Below are 19,901 nucleotides of genomic sequence, written 5' to 3'. Positions count from 1 at the left end.
TTATCGCCGTTAACGATCATATTGTTCGTCTTCTTTCCGCGGACGCAAGCATGAGGAACTGACTTCGCGTACCTATATAATGAAAGCGAAGCGAAATTATTGTAATTAGATTACTTCAGAGGAGATTGCGCCGCAATTGTCATCTTTGTACCGGTTCTCTCGCGAGCTAAAAGCGTCACGTCGGGCGCATAGCGCATCTAACAATAAGTGATATAAACGTCACCGTTATGTCAATCTTTACGTATTTATATCTGCCGCGAGAATGGCAAAACGGAATGATTGTCACATCCTTCTGACATTTATCATGTAGGATAGAGGATATTGCGCTATCTCCTGTATTCTCCATTTTGCCATTTCGCGTATTGAAGCGCGTTGACACTTGCTAATGACACATCCACCTGTCCAACTGTTACACGTTTCAAACGACTATATATTATTCTCTGTATTGGATAACTATTAAGAGAATTTACCTCCAAAGTATAATATTTATTTTATTAGTACATTTTTATATAAAATTTTATCTATATTTTATTTTAAAGAATATATATATATATACAACATATAATATATGAATATTTTTGTTAATATAATTTTATAATAAAAATTTCAAACAATGTTTTCATTAAATAGATATTAATGATAAATTTGTAAATTTATTTTTATGTCAAATTATAATTTTTATTGATAAATATGATGGAATTATTTAATCTTAAAGAATAAAAAAGATCTTAAATTTGCATTTTTTTATCGAGAAACTTTATTGCGCGATACACATTTCTTTTTATGTTGACTAATTTATCATTCACTCGACTAAGTAAAGTACTATTTATGGCAATTACATAGTTGCGGGAATGGTTTATGAATTCTCATAAAACACAGAGGTTGCTTATGATTGTAGAGATAACGCAGTCGTTTGTTAAACGATAGCAATTGTCTCGCTCATCTTCTACCGGCAAAACGAAGAACAGCTGTTTAGAAAGCAGCAGTGAAACTTTCGCTAACAATCTGCGTCTTGTGTTAACCACAAAACGATAAATAAACCGTAAACTATATTATTACGGTTCACTGACATTGAGCTCAAGGTTGCATATCTCGTTATAACAGTTTAAAGAGATCTCAGCATGAATAAAAATTGTAGCAATATTTGTTTTCAATATTACTTTATGAAGTTATTCATTTATATTTAATTACATATCAATAAAGGTAGGAAAGCCTAAATCTCGTTTTAGAATATTCTAAACTTTGTTTTTGTTTTCCGATATAATTGTGTGGATTTTGCAATGAAAGTTTAGCTATTCTACGAGTCATTTAATGGAGCATGATACAGCTTGTCGATACAATACTGAAAATAAATCATCGATTCAATTTACCTTCGTGATTATATCCATCACGCGTATGCTTCAAAAATTAGATAATATATTTAGCTACAGTCAATCACACACATGTATATAAGTCTGGCGTGGTTTAATTTAACACTTCGCTCGACCCTTTCATTTTCAATGACTTTCACTTAGGCGCTTATAATCCACTTTTACTCGCAAAATCGAGTACGCCGGATAATGGATATCCTTTATTAAAGTATCAATTTCGTTGTGCGATTTAATATTTATTATATATTTAAGTTGCCATAAAAGTTTTACATTTATCATTAACAACATTATGAAAGCATGCAACGAAACGCAAATCTTGCAGTTTGAAATGCTTTGCAGTAAAATTGACATTTCATTAAGATTACCTTTCAAGTGAAACTAACATCATACATTATGCATATCGATGTTGATTAGATATGCAAGGTGACGAGTATATAATTATATATATAATATATATATTTATATATAAAAAAGATACGACCTAATCTATATCTGACCTTTTCAGAAATCCTTCAATCGTTTTCATAAAAAGGTAAGTTAGATGGAATGACGTGGATGAATAATGAAAGCATTTTCGAACAAAAAAAAACAGCAATCAAGATCTCTATTTTCGTAACTCATGCGCCTAAATATTTTTTTTTATCGAGAATCACTTGCGGGATATTGACACGCGTTAACAATCTCGTCTGGATTTATGAGCGCCGATTGCGATTTCACGACGGCACGTGGTTTATAATCGGAGCGGAGAAAACGCCGCAGGTGGATAACATGTAGCCGTTCGTTCATGACGTAACGACATTTATGTACATAGTGCACGACGACGTTGCCTTTTCCACTTTTCTAATTTCTTCTCGCGGAAGCGATTCCTGACCGCGCGTGATTCAGCCGCGGCACGAAAAACTGACGGTTTGTTAGAATGAACCTATTTTATTCGCTTCATAAGAATTGCTGCGTGTCTAATAGTGTCTGTAAACTAACATATCTGTTTTGGAACAAATCGTGCGGAATAACATCTCATTCATACAAATATAAAAATTATCAAAAATCTTGAAATCTTATTAAAAAATTCTAAGATCTTTAAAGAAAAGCTTAATTATTTTAAATTTATACAATTATTATTATAAAAAAATTTCTTTGTAATTATTTCTCTTAAAATGTACCTAATGAGCGAATTTTCTGAAGATAATATATAATTGAGATTTTCGATAGAACACCAAATTAAAATATAATAGTATAGCTTTAATGATCAAATATTAAATAAATGTATTTTCTCTTTTTCATGTTATTTAGTATCAAAATATGAAATATTGATGCGCTATAATTACGACATGCATAATGAATTCTTGATTATTATATGCCGGTTATTTTTTCTTTTTATTAAATGTAGATTTACGGAATGCGGAAATAATGTAGATCGCATTTTATTGCGAATGTTTGCCACGGTTGTGATTTTATTAAACATACACATTCAATGCGTCTATTTCAATCTTTATTCGTGCGTGCTGATGTTTCAGTCTCGTGCAGTGTATATATATTTCAACGAGCGAAAGTAAATGATACTGATGGGAAGAGCGGGAAAATAAAGTAACAACGCAGCAAACTTTCGCAGTGATATTTTTCTTTCGATTATGTTCTCAAATAATACAAAAAGAAAACAACTGTAACGTAAGACTCCTCTTTACGAAGATTTATGCGCAATAGTATGCGTATGAATTGCTAAATAGCCGCTATGCCTTAAAGCTAACAAGTATTATTTACAATATGAGAGTAGACAACCGCCGCTTCGAGCCCATTGTAGCAAAGACGTGACTGCGATTAAATCACGAAATCATCGATTAAGTCATGCCGATGATTACGAAAACTTTCCAAAATATGCAATCGAATTGTATTTTACGGGGGAATATGAATTGTACAGTAATTGCAAAGTGATCAATTTGTAACTCGATATTTTTCTGTTAAAACATTACTTCAACATCAAGCAGAATCAATAACTTAAAAAAAATTAAAAATATAAAAATTATCTAATTAATTCCAAATTAATTTTGCTTGAACATTTTCTCGCGGTAGAAATTTGTTTAAGGAAAAATTAGTTTTATTTGTATTAAAAAAATCTATAATTAAAAAAGATTATGAATGGCTGTGACATCCCGACGAAAATGACGTGTACGAGCGTTTCTTTCTCTGATGATACGATTTGATACACATTTCCTGAATAGATCGAGTCGCGGAACGCATTAAACTCGAATCGATTCTCACACTTGTGACAGAGAATGCAAATAGAAAGTCCAGCGCGAATAGAATGTTGTCCTTACGAACGAGACCACGCCAATAAGAGCGTATTGCGATTTTCCTCGACTTATGGTGAACCCTACTCGCGGCAAACTTGCAAAATGTCACGTTGGAAAGACCAAATTTCTTCCACTTCCTATCGACATTGACGTATCGGACATTGAGTTAATTATTGTCGAGTTCAAACGCGAGCGATACACATTTGCGCCACGAAATTTAAAGACAGACATAATAAAATAAACATTTTTTTCAAATTTTAATTTTAATAATTTACTCCAAAAAATAAGAAAAATTATTGAATTGAAATTTTTTATCGCGATGTCATGAGATGTACTATTTCAGAACAGAGATTCATATGTCATTTAATTATAAATTGATAATATTAAATGGATATTTCGAATTAATAATTTTGAATTAATCATAGAGAACATATATTAAATAATGACTTAATGCATTATATGACACAAGAGTACAACGGCTCAGCATTGCACGTTTAATTGAAAATGCCTCGAAATATTGCGCGAATGAATTTGATTTCGACTCATTATCCCCTTTCGTTTGATCGCGTTTCATTCGACTCGATGCTGCATTAGAGATCGATATTTTGTAATCGAGTCGGACATTATTACGCCGTTTGGGCTTACGGGATTGTGTTTAAAAAAGGTCCGCGCGACGAGATGTTTCGTTTTCTATCGCGAAACCACATGGACCTTTACGATAGTGTATATATATATATATACACGGTGTTAGGGACCCGCGAGAAATTGCCACGGTAATACATCGTACATGCGTGTGTGAGTATTGCGTCAGGTCGTTGGCTTTCACTCTTTCTCTAACGTGCCTCGTAAACATTACACGATACTACAGACTGACTGAGAAGTGCAAATCGGCTTGAGAAACGGAAGAAATCTCGTTTCGCTCTAACTATCGACGAGATGAGCGAATAAATAAAGTTTCACCATTTTTTTTCCACGAAAACGAAATTATTTCGACGAGTCGTCGACCGAAAAGACATTACTGCGGATCTACGACAAGATCATTTAAGGAAAACATTCGATAAAGTGAGAAAGATGTCAAATTTTGTCACCGACCCTCATCCATGAAATCGCGCGCGGCTCCTCCATCCAGTGTATCACATACATTAATCTCTTTAACTTTCGTTCTCCGATTGCATATCGTCGACGAATAAAATATTATTATCTATCGTTATGAACGCTTCGAGACACGCGTTGAACGGAAAAAAGCGAAAAACGGATACTCTATATTATATATACATTACACACGATTATCAAAGTATGGAAAAGCGCTGCCAAGAGAATAAAGTAATTTCGGAAAATCCCCGGAAGTTTCTCGCGAGAGAGTCACGGAATGATTGTTTGTAATAGTAAACTTGTGTACACGGTATAATGAGTTTCACGGAAAATTCAACGACGGGGAAAATTTCCCTGCGATCGATGGAGCCGTTGATGGTGACGTTTTATAAATCCGCGACGTCGCAACACTTTTCACCGTAACTATTTTCGCGCGCCTTTCTCGCGGAGCGCCGATTATATCAAATATATTGCACACGCATTCTCCGCGTACAACGCATGCATCAAAGCGCTCGTTCGTATGCCATTCACTCGGCAATATACTTCATATATATTAACTTCAGCGCCGCCACACGATATATAATATATATATTATGTATAATATATTGCATATACTTATAAAATACCCTTTATACGCATGGGCCAACATTTACGATCTACCAGAGCTCCGAGATCCTCGGCGGTTTAGCTCGCGAGAGGCTCTCGAGATAATATCGAATGATAAATAGCGACGATTCGAGAATTATCCGAGAGTTAATTCTTAACGCTGCGATTCAGATCGTATCAATAGTTATTAGCGTTGCTACCTCGGAGAAACTGATCGATCTGACCTACTGAAAGAGGACGCGGTGCTGGCGGAGGCTTTCAAAGGCGCCACGTAGTAGAATGCCTGGGGATCCCTCTGCGATTCCAACAATTGCAGTCTGTGCGGATGCTGGAGCTGCTGCTGCTGCTGCTGTTGCTGCTGCTGCTGCTGCTGCTGGCGGCGTTGCTGCTGCGCGTAGAGCTGCTGGGACTGCTGCAACAGTTGCGCCTGCTGCCTCCTGTAGAGCACCTCCTGGGGCTGCGTAACCGCCGGGGTTGGAGCCGACTGGGCTTGCTTGTAAACCGGGCTCTGTCGCTGAGGCTGCTGGCCGTACTGTTGCAGACCGACTAGGGACTGGGACGGATGGGCTACGAACGGTTGGAGTTTGTGACTGAGACTAAAGTCACCCACGGTTTGGGGCAGTGTTTGATAAAGCTGGGTATTGTACTGACCGGTCGAGGGATCGTACACGAGCTCCGACTGGTAGATGGGATCGGCGGAGCTTGCGGTTGTTGCGGCGACCGACGTCTGACCGGTCAACTTAACTCTCGAGGAGGTCTGGGGCGAGGAGGTTTGCGGCCTCGCGGTCGGGCTGGCGGAAACGTGCGAGCCGATCGTGTTCACGTAACGCTCGAGTTCGGCGGCGAAGTCGAGATGATGGGGCGTGCTAGCGGCAGTCGTGGTACGTAGAGGCGATACCGTGGGGTGAGTCTGGGTGTAGAGCAGACTGTTGGGACGCTCGGTGCTGCTGGGGGAGACGTATTGCGCTGCCACCTGGGCGACGTGGGGTCGCGGAGTGATCGCGACCGACTGGGGCCGACGGGTTACCGGTCGACGAGTGGTCGGCTCGAGAGACTGATAGACGCTGGAGGCGACCGTGGACTGGCCGCGAAGAATCGGCGATGGGGTAGTCTGATATTGCGCCGCTGGGGTGGAGGCTAGTCTATAGAAGGATTGGGGACTAGGAGACGGCGAGGACTCGTAAATGGAGGTGGATGGGGTAATTTGCACCAGAGTGCTCGGTCTCCTGAAGGCCGAAGGTCGCAGTTGCGGCTTCACGTCCTCCTCGGTCAGTTCCTGGCTCGCGTCGTCGTCCAGCTGATATTCCGTCTGGAATATCGTGGTCGGCGCGCGAGTGGTCGCCGGCTGATGATACGTCGGTCTCACCGGAACCGGTCGTTGCACGGGTCTGACGACGGGATAATTCGCCGGTCCGGGGAGATCTTCGTCCTCCTTCTCCGGCAGCTCTTCCTCCTCGTCCTTGGGCGCGTTCGGGTCGCAGGGATTGCCCGAAACGTAGCTGAACTCCCTCTTGTTGCCGTCCGGATCGATGTAGCCGTACTTTCCGCGTACGACGCAGTCGGCGCCGCGAGTCTCCTCCTTGAAGGAACCGTCGGCCGCCTCGTAGCCGAAGGTGAAGGACCCGTCGTCATTGACCTTGTTGTAGTTCCTGATGGTCTGTACCGGCGGCGGCTTCGACGCGTGCAACGCGTCCTTGGAACGTGGCGAGGCAAGCGCGCGAGTACGCGGTTGATAGATCGCCACGTTTTCGAAATCGTCCTCGGCCGCCTGGTTGTCCTGCTGCTGTTCCTCGTAATAGGTCGCTTGAGTATCCGTTCGGGGTCGGATCTGCACTCGCCGCGCTTCCGTCGCGAGCAAACACGCCGCGATTACCTGGCAAATAGAAAAGGATCAATTATAGTAGAAACAGGTTGTGAACGCGAGAGAAGGAATGTGATCATTAACATGTTGATACGACGTTACGCGTGTTGGGCACGAAAGAAAGTGAGGTCGACGCCGGATCCAAGTTTTTAAAGAAATTTCGCGAAGTGAAAACTAGAAGCGGAGATGAACGATTTCGGTGAAAATCACGATTTGTATACTTTTGTGTTTATTCTGTTAAAAAATAGATTAGTAGGATCAATACGTAAAAAATCAATGTGCGTATCCGCTTTCGAAAACTTTCCAATTTCTTTCGCAAAAATTTTTCTGACATTGTATTCTATCATCAGTTTAATCGTTAAAAGAGAAGACAGAGTTACATATTTCAATCTTCTTTAATGACATGTAATTAACATATATTCATGTATAATGTAATTTTTTTAACGAGAGAAAATAAATTTGCAAGGTATGCGTGTCTGTGTGAGATAATGAAGGAATCGAGAGAAGGAATTCTGACATTTAATACCGGCATTCGTGTGCATCGAATGAATAGAAACAATGGAAACGGCGGCGTTAAGTAGAAATGGACGATACATGTCAGACGCTCTATATATTACTCTCGCGTGCCGACGCGATTCTTTACTCGCGACCAAGAGGGAAGTAGTTTTATCGTGTCACGCGATAGAGACACGTAATCGGAGAATTGCCGGACCTAGAGGCGGAATATAGATGGTGGAGTTGGCCAGCCCCGGTTAGTCTGGCTTTCCAGGCACGAAGCCGGATCTGCATCACGGAGAGATACTCGCTTGTAGGAAGCGAGAAGATGGAGCTGAGGAGAGAACGAGTTCTCTCCTCGGATCGGTGAACGCGGCGAAATATCCTTATCGCGACCGAACGCTCGGCTTCGCGGCTGTTAAACGCGAGCACGAATGGTTTACGGCAGCCGCGACAAGGTGGAGCCCAGCTAGATTACATCTGAATTTCACTCCAGCTTCATAAACTTACGAGAAATGTCGTCCCGAACCTGAATTTTGTTGACATGAATATTTCAGATACCTCTCGGCGAAATTAATGGCCAATATCATTTTTATCGATCGAATCTGACACGCAAATATTTGATTGAAAAATAAAACCTGTTTTTCTGGTCAAATTTTATATGATTAAAATATATATTATAATGTTTTGTATTAATAATATATCGATATAATTTTTATCGGTCATGCAAACATTTTATTGAAAAATAGAACGCTGTTTTGCTCGTCAAATTTTATATGACTAAAATATTATATTGTTTTATATTAATAATATACTATATAATTTAGTGAAAAAGGGCGATATAAATATTTATATCTTTTCCAAATTAATCAAGAAAGTATGAGACACTTCCTTATATAAGGGACAATTTTCTTATCGTTTCTCCGCGTGCACAAACTCGTTATCGCCGATTAATTATTCAAACAATCTCTCTCGACATTTCTCCGACACTCTTCGTATCCTACGTACGATCGGTACGCTCACGCGTTTTTCTCGCAAGGCTGACCGCGAGAGTCCTTACAGCTGACAAAACGTGGTCTCGACTTCCGGTAAGGAAAGGTTCTCGGTGGGAACCGCCTTGGCGCACACGTGTTACGTAATTTCTACTTCTCGGCTGACCCGAATACGGGGCGAGGCAGGCTTGCTTGGCGTGCCTACCGTGAGAGAGAAAGAGATTTAGATTCAGAGCGTCGTAACTCGGCGCGCATGTTTCGCCGCGCCGCCGTACCAACCGCTTCTGGATCTCCTTGAACCAAGCCGAGAGCAAAACGCGCACAAAAGACAGGCGGTACCACACCTAACGATGACCTACAGGAAACGTCGTGGGGCTCTCTTAATCGCTCTTCTCCGAGTACCTTTATAAATACGCGAAGAAAAAACTCTCTTATATTCTCTTTAATATAATTGCCACATTCTTTGAATTATCAAAGAATATTTATAATTATGTGATATATTATATAATATAATTGTATATTAAATTTAATATAATAATATCGGAGATGTCGGATCAACTGAAAGAGCCAGGGACACGGATCTAATGCATCTATACGTGATATGATGCGTGGAAAATTAATGAGCCTTTTAGGTTCCCAGGCATTATACAGATTTACATCTCCAACTTTCAATTAACGTTATTAATAATGCGCGCATAATTAGTATTTTGCCGTAGAATTTTTATCGTCGCCACAAATCGATCTCTCCTTTTATTGTCGAGCATTTTTATAAATCATAACGAAGAAAATAACTTATGTATATACATGTTAAGCAGTCGATGTTAGATCCTCGCTCGATAATGTTTCGCTCCACGAAACGACTCCGGTTGAATACCGATAGGATCGATTCGCTTGATTTTGCGATGACCCGATCGAGAATATTCGACGATCGAGCGCGAATTGGCACATCGTCCTTGAGACGAGGAAGGCACGTCGTCCTGGTACTTTCGAATGTGATACGGTACGCTGCTGCGTGCTCTCTTGGGCGTGCGCCGATTAATTTTCAGCCGAAGCGACCCCGTGATAAAATACCGGCACCTTTCCTTGACGTGGCGTTCAACTGACGAAACACCGGACCGAATTCGGCGCATACGTGATAAATGGGCCGACGAGACGATGTCGCAAGCACATATCGCTTGAGGAATATACGCGAAAGTTGTCTCTCATAACTGATTATATTCGGCGACGCAATCGACGCGAATTCGATCGCGAAACGTAGGAATTATAACGAGTTGATTAGCTATTCGGAGATGCAATTCTATCTTGTCACATTCTCATTTTCGTTCACCCGCTAATCAGAGTGTCGCGAGAGAAAACACGCGAGAATCGATACGTATAATTTCTCGCGAGTAGTGGTAAAACTCGTAACTAGCTGTCATTACGATCGCCGAAGCGAACGCTATCGCTTTCAAATTTTTTCAACTGTCTTCAAAGTTTTTCCTAGTCTAGATTCTTGTATGATTTTTTTCTCGATCATTGTACATTGTACGTAAAACCGAGTGATTACGGGTTTTGATGGTATAACGATCAGCTGTGTGGCGTGTAATTATTTTCTTCCGACGTAACGTATGAAGGAATTAGAGTTTATATAAAATATTTTATTTTTGGTGCTAAAGAGGAGCACACACTACATCTTTCATACATTGGAATAAACTGCTCGGTCTCTCTGTCTAACTGGCGATTAGAATCAAACGAAATCGGTTACGCTTTTCTAAGCGTTCTCTGAAAATTGGAAAGGTCGGTCGGGTAAGCTGATTCGCGATTATCGAAGAGCCGTGCGGGTCCGCACGCAGTCCGACGAAATCGACGAAATCGACGATGTCGGAGACGTCGCAACGTCGTCATTATCTACGAAACGCGCGCACAAACCTAACCCGTCCGTCCGGGCCACTACGAAAGCGTGTACAGGCTAATGACTCTGCCATCTGGTCCGGGTTAGAGGAAAATCGTGACGCCGTGTTAGGGCTCTGTAATCAACGTTGTGGCATGCCTCCATAGTCATATATACACAGTGAGAGGCACAGACACATTCGATCCCTCGATCCAGTTGGGAGGCAATCGACCACGGCGAGTCTAAGCACCACGCCTTGTCTAAGTGAGGCCCCGAAGCCGTCCGGAGAAAGGAAGAATCGTTGCAAGATCCGCGTTTTGCCGCGCTTAATAAACATACGTCCCGCTCTTTACGCGAGTCCCCGAGATCTTTCGATCACTTCCGCGACGTTTTTCGAAAGTCCGAACGAACGGCAAGTTACCGAGCAACGATATTTTTCCTTGCATGAAGATATGGAGATATAAATTATTATATAAACATATATTAATTAATAGACTAAAAAAATAATTACTAAGTGCTACTATGCTGATAAGTGAATACTTAACTTAAAAGTTGTGTGCTTAACATACCAAGAAAAAAAAGAAAGATAAAATATTTTATATAAAATCTAATTAAGAGAAATAAAATCCTTGATATATTACGTCGCGTAGCAAAATAATTATACGCTACAGCTGATATAGAAATCGTTGCCATCAAGACCAGTAATCACTCAATTTTACGCCGAGTACAATTTGATGGCGGGAAACGATTAATAATAAGCTGTAACCATTTTACTCGGCCGGAATCGTGGGCTTTTGGAGAATAAAAGAACCTCGCAGTCGCTTGCGCCGCGCGTGGGATCAATCATGCAAGCGGGAGAGAGCCAATTACCGATCTATGATTAGCGACGGTCTCGTAACGCGCACCGTTCTATCGATACGTTTTGCGGAAAAAAAAGCCGGAGGAAGTCGTTATACGGGCGAATTCGCGCGCCGAGAAATCTTACTAAATATAATATACATATATCATATATATTTGTAATAGCAACTGCGGTTAAGCTAATAGAGGCTAAATATAATAGCGGTAAAAGCGCGCGTACTACGTCAAGGAACGGAATTAGCAACTGGTCCCTTTCACGGTGAAGGTGACTTGTCAGTTTCGAGAGAAATAAAATAAAATATTGACGCGGCGGCCGGTCGCGTTCTTGATTTTATTTATACAAATAAGTACATGTACAAAATGCGCTGCATATATATCCGGATATGCGTATAATATAGACACCGATCTCTGGAAAATGTTCCTCTCAATCATGTATATTCATACCAGGAAGTAGTTAGAATAATTCGTTCGCAACTTTCATCGATTAAATTTCCGGAAGGAAGCTGCTGCGACGCGAATTTATTCCTGATTAACTCCGCGTTACGATTAGCAATTAGTGGGCGACTAATGAGAGAATTAGATCTCTGCTATATAATATAATTCAAACTCGACATGATTAATTGCATTACGCGTAACAGGAAGAATGCATATCCTTCCAGCTGACAGATATCAGTAGGTTCTTTTTACGAATGAAGAGAATGAATGACGTAATTGTGACATGTCATAAGCTTTAATGAAGCTTATGAGAATGAAGCGTATGAATTCTCTATTCTTGCTCTTCATATTTTTATATGTCAGTGTGAAAATAACCACGTGGAAAGTAACAGTACTCATAGTAGGATGCTGCTTCCGGCAGGTAGATTATGAAAAGTGGAAGTGTAAATGTGGCTGAGATGCAGGTGCAAGATAATTGAAAAGGAAATGCGATATCCGTGTCGGATCTTCGAACGGTTATGCGGTGATTAAAGTATATACATTTAGATGCAATTTCAGTCTAGGATTATTACTCATAGAATCGATGCTCAAGGTGGAACAGTTATGACGAAGATGAGAAATTAATCCTAAGAGTATATAATTACGAGATGACGTTTGACCTTGCTGATTGAATTTCTTCTCACATATCTAGGAACCGCCGAAGCATTACTGACCAGATTCATCGTAGTAATACTGGTAGATAAGTATTGTGCATGTAACAAAGGCAAATTAAATTAACCGTGCAAAATCTGCCGTGTCACGAGAATCGAACGTTAACGAATAATAATAGCGGTTAGGATAGACGGATGATGAAAGCAATCCAAATAATCCATCGTCTTTATAATTGTATTGTGTGATGTAATTCCAATCGACGCAACTCACAATTGAGAGATTGCCTCGAATGAAGAGAGTTCGAGGGTTGCATCTCAAGGTCTGCTGAGTTTTGTTGAGGAATCAGGCATGTATTGGATTAATTTATAAATAAGTTCCGTTTTAATTAACAAATTGAATTTTTTAAATTATTTGCAATACATTTTAATTTGTTATTTATTTTCGATTAAATAGAACTTGTTTCTATTTAGATGTTTTTTTATCAAAGAATTTTAAAGGATTTGATGTATAATTTTTTTTTTAATACATTCATTGGTCTTAGCATTATTATACAAATTTATTCTGTTTAATAAATTTTGGAGTGACTTATATAAGCAGGTTAAGAAATCTGATGGGGCAAGGTTAAAAAAATTAAGAGGATGGATTACGAAAGTTTCCGAATTTTTTTATTCGGCTGTTTTAGTCATATGTGATTGAGTATTGTCAAATAAAATCATATTGCTGCGAGTAATGAGAGCTGGTCGCATTTTTGTAATTGTTATTGTACTCATAGTTGTTATACACCTGCTGTTTCGTTTCGATTTAAAAACGAATGGTTTCTTCAGAAGTGATTCAGCAATTATCTATAGCAGAACTGATTTACTCAATAATAAATAAAATTAAAAGAGATTACACGCTTCTATACGAAAAAAAATGCCAAACAGCGTATAGAAATTTATGAGGCTGTTTAGATACGCATCTGTGGTTCTAAAAAATACTAAATGATATATTTCAACAAAATGATACTTTTTATCACTTTCATCACTTGTTTGCATCTTGTTTTTACGACGCGTAAATATTTCAGCGATAATAACCGGACGTGTGTGCAATGAAGTTGTATACAAACGTTGTAAAACACATTTATCACAAGCGAAAGTGATATATAAAGTATTCTGGTTACGTCAATTCGACCCCGACGAGGACGCCATAAGGATATGTGGATCGCGACATAATAAAGAATCAGTCTGACAGGTTTCATTATCTAGGCGCCCGTTATTTTCTTGAACCGGTCTAAGCCGCGAACGAGAACGACTTTCTCGAGGAGGTGAGGACGTCTCGCGCGTGCGATCGAGAAGAGAAGAGACACCGGACGCGTCGTCCTGTCGTCTGGTTAACTCGGTATCCGCCGGAAGTGAGAACGAGGCGAGAGAACTCTGTTTCTTCGCGCCTATAAACAGTCCCAGTGCGATTGTTCTCACGTGTAAGGCCGAAACAAATATTTGAAAGTGCAACTCGCGGCGGTAACAAAGGCGGTGCTCTACGAGGGAAAAAAATGACAGACTCGTATATATGTATATCTATACATGGAGAGTGATTTCGCGACATGCCAGAGCGAACGCGTGACTCATTTCGAGTGTATATGGGCGTCGGTCGCGCATTGGTATGCTGTGTGTTCGATGGCGTTCGGCGTGTGCGCCCTTGTCTTTTGACAGCTCGCTGACCGGACTCGCTTAGAACTCTACTTGCGCGTTCCGCATGGAGCTCTTATTCTCGCTCTCACTTTCTTCCGTCTCGCCAGCGAAACCGCGCCAAGCCACGATTCGCATTTACTAGAGACTAATCAGCCTTGCGCGCTCGTACTTCTCTAACTTTCGTTTTTCTTTATCATTAGAATGTCATTCGGTCAGCGTTCGGTTTCATATATATTTTTTTAAGTACCGCGGGAAAGTTGAAAGTGAATAAATAATTCGGCGTATCTCAATTTTCTCGCAACTTTATTTTACGATATGGATTTTTTTTCGTCAATTTTTCAAGTTTTTTTTAGCATTATACACTTACTCCAAAAAAAAACGATATAATTAAAATTTGAAAAAAAATTTACCAAGTTTTAAATGACGATAACTTCGTAAATAATAAAGATAGAAACGTTTCTAAAAAATCAAAATAAAGCTTGGAATCTCTACTTTAAGAATCTATTTATTTCAATGTAGCGAGATAAATTTATTAAAAATGACAGATGATAAAACGAAAACATGCAAAATTGAAAAATAATGGTTCGATTTGCCAAGATACATGGCGTGAGTCAAATGTCGTAACTAAATGGATAAAAAGCATATGATAGTACAGAGTCTCCTCTTCAAAATGCTTTTTTATTCATCTCGATACGATGATTTTTCGCAGAGTTATTCGCATTTAAAGTAAAAAGCTGCCTTTTTATTCAAATGCAAATATCTCGGTGAAAAATTATGGTATCGACATGAATAAAAAAGTATTTTAAAGGGGAGACTCTATACTATCATATGCTTTTTATCTCATTTAGTTGCGACATTTGACTCACATCATGTACCTTGGCAAATCGAATCATTATTTTTCAATTTTGCATGTTCTCGTTTTATCATCCGCCATTTTTAATAAATTTATCTCGCTACATTGAAATAAATAAATTCTTAAAGTGGAAATCCCAAGCTTTATTTTCATTTTTTAGAAACGTTTCTATCTTTATTATTTACGAAATTATCGTCATTTAAATTTTGATTTTCTTCCAAATTTTAAATGTACCGCTTCTTTTGGAGTGAGTGTATATTTTTGATAAGTAGGTAAATTTAATCTACAGTTAAATTTCCAGCTGAAACTGTAATTATATAGAATCTCGATCTAAAGATTAATATTGAATGTGAAAGATTATAAATGAAATGAAATATCCATTCAAATTTCCGCGCGAAAGATTTTTCCACTCGAAATGAATCGAGTAATCTCATCACTGTAATTGAGGGTTTCAGCTTTATTGTTAGACGCGATCTCTCAACAATGTCTGCAATAGTGTCTGATATTTCTAAACTAACTACCCTACATAATATTTGTTGCCTTATCCGGCAAACTTAGTTAATGCGTTTGCGTGCATCCACAATACCAGGTGTAATTATAATATATACCAACACGGCGCCGTATGCGTTTCGAAAGGTACGACCGCTCGAAAGATCGGCATGCCCTTAATTTATGGATTTGCCAGCCTCACGTTGCGCGATATATATTCTCGCTCTCACATTTTCTTTTCAACTGGCTGCCTAATGAGACTACGAGAATATTGCCATCATGGCCACGCGCAAAAACGGGAAAGCCCGCTTTAGAATGCTAATTAGCCGGGCAGTTACGGCAATGTTTCGCGCTGAAACTTCGCGGTTTACTTTTAAAAAGCGTACAAATATTAATTATCCCGTATTTGCAGGAAAAAACTAAGTTTAGCAAGTTGTGGTATTTAATGCTGTCAGTTTCCCGTTGAAGGCATTTATATCTGTAAATTGATAAGACGGGATAATTAAGAAGCACGCGACAATCCGACTTTCTATTACATAACGACGGTAAAAAGGTGGTCTTAAAGAGAGACTATAATACTGGCTCGGATCTTGTCTTTAAGGTTTGCAAAAGGATTCACCGCCGAATAGAAGTCTTCGAGAATCGTTTATCGCCGAAAAATTGTCGCTGAAAGTCAAAGTGAAAGATTTGCTTCTATTATATTATATTAGCTTCGCTTTCGCAATTCCGTGAAGTTTCTCCATTTGTCGATTCTTGTCGTCGTCTCGTCGGGTTTCTAACGGCGCCGGGAAACCGGGTTTCTCGATGACGATCGCGGATAGGTCATCTTTTTGACGCGTTGCACATCATCAGTTCGTGCTCGAATGATTTTGATCGAACGGGGGGAAAAAGCGCGAGTTTATTCGGTCTCGTGATAGACGATGAGCTGCGTCATTGGAAACCGACGTCTTATTCGTCGCGGTTTCTCGCTGTCGGATCCGTGCTCTTGATCCATTTTCGCGCGAGAAATGTTTAACTCTCATTTTTTAAAACATATTTTTTTTCCGACACTTTCTGCTTTCGATATCGAACGATTCGTTCATCGAGAGGGAAACTGATTGGTCGAAACATCTGAGGTATCATATTCATGGGCGTCCGCAAAGGGGGGCAAGAGAGGATTCTGTTCCCACTTGGATTTAATAAAAGAAATAAACATTTGCTTTCCTTTTAAATAAACACTGGAATTTATTTTATATTTAATATTAAAAAAATTAAAATAAAATAAATTAAATTTAAAAAAATGAAAAAAAAAATTAATTATGTCCCCTTCTAAAAAAATTCTGCGAACGCCCATGATCATATTGTCGGCAAAAATTTCGCGAAAACACGGACGTTCCATATTTGTGTGATCGGTGAAAGTGCCAATAATCGTACCAGTCGAGACACTTAGGCCATCGATCGAACACGATCGTGCCCGATTTCGATCAACTCGAGGCGTTCCGCCATGAAACGCGCACGCATCTGGCAGAGCAATCTGGTCTCCATCACGGTAATGTAAAATCGAAACGCGAGATCGTTTGCGTTTCCTCTCGCGATTATCTCGCAACGAATCTCCCTGGGAGATCAGCTAAGAAAAAACCATATAGAGAAATAAACGTCACATGGAAAATACGCGTGAATGATTAACAAGCGTTTAATTATCGCGTTAATACCGAGTCGCGGGAAGGGAATCGAGAGAAATCGCGTTGATATTCGCGAATTTTAATGCATTTCTTCGCACGATTTGCAAATTAAGCCCACAGAGCATAGAAGTGAAATCTGAGATTATTAAATATTATTCTCACAAGATCTTGACAGACAGGTCGCTTATAAGGTGTAAGAACGCGCTTGATAATTGATAATTATGAGCTTTTGAGTAGGTGCGCGATGAAATCTAGATTAGTCTCGGATATGACTCTCATTTGATAATGACTTACTGTCATCACAAAAGCCTCTGCGGATAAAGAAAGTATAATGTCGTGTCTGCGAAGCAACCCGACTCGAAAATGGCAAACCTAGCGTGCCTGGTAACAATGCACCGGAATATAATAGACAGAACTTTCACTATCAATCAAGAGAATCACGTAATGAGTATAAAATAATCGGAAAAAAAAATGTCGAAGCTATAACTGATTGCAGAGCAGAATATTCGCGGCTTGCAGGGCTTAAGTAAAGTGTGTTTCTGCTGTGTGAGGCGCGAATCCGTTTTCCCATTCAACAAAAGATTACGTCGCCCGGCTGCGCGTTCATTAAGGTAACCGACGATGTCAACAACTCGCGGCCTGGGATATACAATTAATTCGCGACTATTCGCGAGAAGAACAGTTGCAATTTCGGATTCTTCTTCAGCACTTTCCTCGCGCGTCTTTCGCACGAATTCACGACAGAAGGGAGTTTCCAGTGGAAATTCTCGTAACCATATTCGGAACACCGCGTGTGTGGGCGGACACAATTCACTTTCCGTTGTTGTTAATCATGCGTCGTCTATGAATTATAAGTGCCTTCACACGCGTGCGCACGAATTGCAACAATGAACCACGTAGATCTTATCGAATTCCGGACTTTCCTGCATGGTTAATTTTATACAGGTCACAGGATAACGAGCGACATTTTTTTAAGAGACGCTGCTGAGTTACAAATCACAATTACCGTAAAAGATTTTTTTTTTTTTTTTTAAATTTGTCTTATGTCTTATATGATACAATTTAATTAATATGATACTGATTTTTTATCACTTATTATTAATAATAAAAATATATCTATTATGTACGTGTATATATAATTTAGCATGAAAAAGGTTAAATATATTATATTTAATTTATCTAAATATTAAAAATAAATATTAGTGTATTTAATAATAATGCATACATCACATAAAGTAGATTATATAAATGAAATTATTGCAAATCTTGAACAAATTATTTAGATTTCTTTTAGACTTTTTTATGCACTTGAATAACGTTTTGATAATATATATTACAATGTTTAATACATTATAATTTATAATATATATATATATATATACATTTGAAATATTGTGCTTTTAATAAATGAGAATGCTCTGTCTGTCAGTCTCTCACAAATTTAACATTTCATTCATATTACGCGCAATAAAATCCGATTAATATGAGAAAGAAGTGAAACACACAGAGAACGTATATACTAAACTTTCGAAAAAAAAAAAAATTTAAGTCTCAAAGATAAAGTAGCTAATTAAGAAAAGAGGACACACATCCCGTAAATTTCACCTTCTCGACAAACTTGAATAATTTCGTACATACCAGCAATATAATCCTCATGGTGCACGCGCTGCCGAGACGAGAAGGGGGAGGTTTATATGTATATGTATACTACTTTGTGTGCCGGGGAACGGTCCTCCGTGAGTTTCACTGAGAGAGTGCAGCCGTATAGTACGGTGCTCGGTCCTTTATAACCTACACGAAGGCTTTTGTCTATAGTGGGGGCCTCGTCGGGCCGCGGATACAGCGAGACTACGTCCTCTTCGACACCGCGACACCCGCGAATTAGGTTCTAGGGGGTGCGCAGGGGGGCGGCCATTGCCAAATCTCTTTCCGATTACGCGATACACGGGTCGCATTTGACTCGCGCGTAATGTTGGATGAGAAGCGTCGCGTCGCATCGAACACCCGAAAGGTACCGCGGATCGAGCCAGGGTCGTGAGAACCCGCTTCTACGCGCGCGCCTTCAAACAACGTTCCGTTGTGCCCCGTGTCAAATTAGATTGTCAGCGCGTATCGAAGCATACGATGTGAAAAGATAGGATTGGTCTAGGAGTAATGGTATCCTCCGGGTATTCGGCAGAAATATAATCAGCACGCTATAGCGGTATTAATTATATCGATCTAACGTATGTTACAACATGTATAGCAGGTTTCTTCGATGTGATATATTTTACTTTAATATTTATACTATCGTGGGATTGTCGAGATAATTAATAATTTGCGCGTAATTAATAATTTACAATTATTTATGTAATTTACACTTAAAATCAGTCATATAAAATTTATCGAATCATTTGTTCCCGATTGCGAGTATAGTTAAAAGCTACAGTCGTGTTATTATTAATTACGTAGCGAAGTATGATTATGTGATATATGTTTGTTCTTTCTATCGGAGTTTCATTGATAATAATATTCCACTTTTCTTTATGTGTGCTCATATAATCGCACAATCATTATCAATTCAAAACCCACAATTCTACATTGCCTAATTATAAGTGCGTGCAAATAACATGTATTGTGTGAGTGCGCACGGCGGATTGGTACGGAAAGTTTAGATCGAGCGATAGACCAGATCGAGCAGGGTCGTGAGAAAAATTTGCACACGTAAGCG

At 39.4% G+C, this 19,901-nt stretch overlaps 1 protein-coding gene across 1 annotated transcript; it reads right to left on the bottom strand.

Annotated features, from left to right (window-relative positions):
• Positions 1–2,842: 2,842 nt before the first annotated feature.
• LOC114944219 (uncharacterized) lies at positions 2,843–18,938 on the bottom strand. The gene is given in 3 exon segments (XM_029320024.2): positions 2,843–5,590; positions 5,592–7,229; positions 18,830–18,938. Coding segments are annotated over 3 exon segments (1,713 nt in total). The 5' UTR covers positions 18,848–18,938; the 3' UTR covers positions 2,843–5,533.
• Between the last annotated feature and the right edge of the window lie 963 nt (positions 18,939–19,901).

This window comes from Nylanderia fulva, unplaced genomic scaffold, assembly GCF_048542155.1.
Source record: "Nylanderia fulva isolate GAGA-0341 unplaced genomic scaffold, ASM4854215v1 Scaffold20, whole genome shotgun sequence".
Lineage (NCBI taxonomy): Eukaryota > Metazoa > Arthropoda > Insecta > Hymenoptera > Formicidae > Nylanderia > Nylanderia fulva.
Note: the sequence above shows the minus strand (reverse complement) of the source record. Positions and strands in the feature narration are given on the sequence as shown.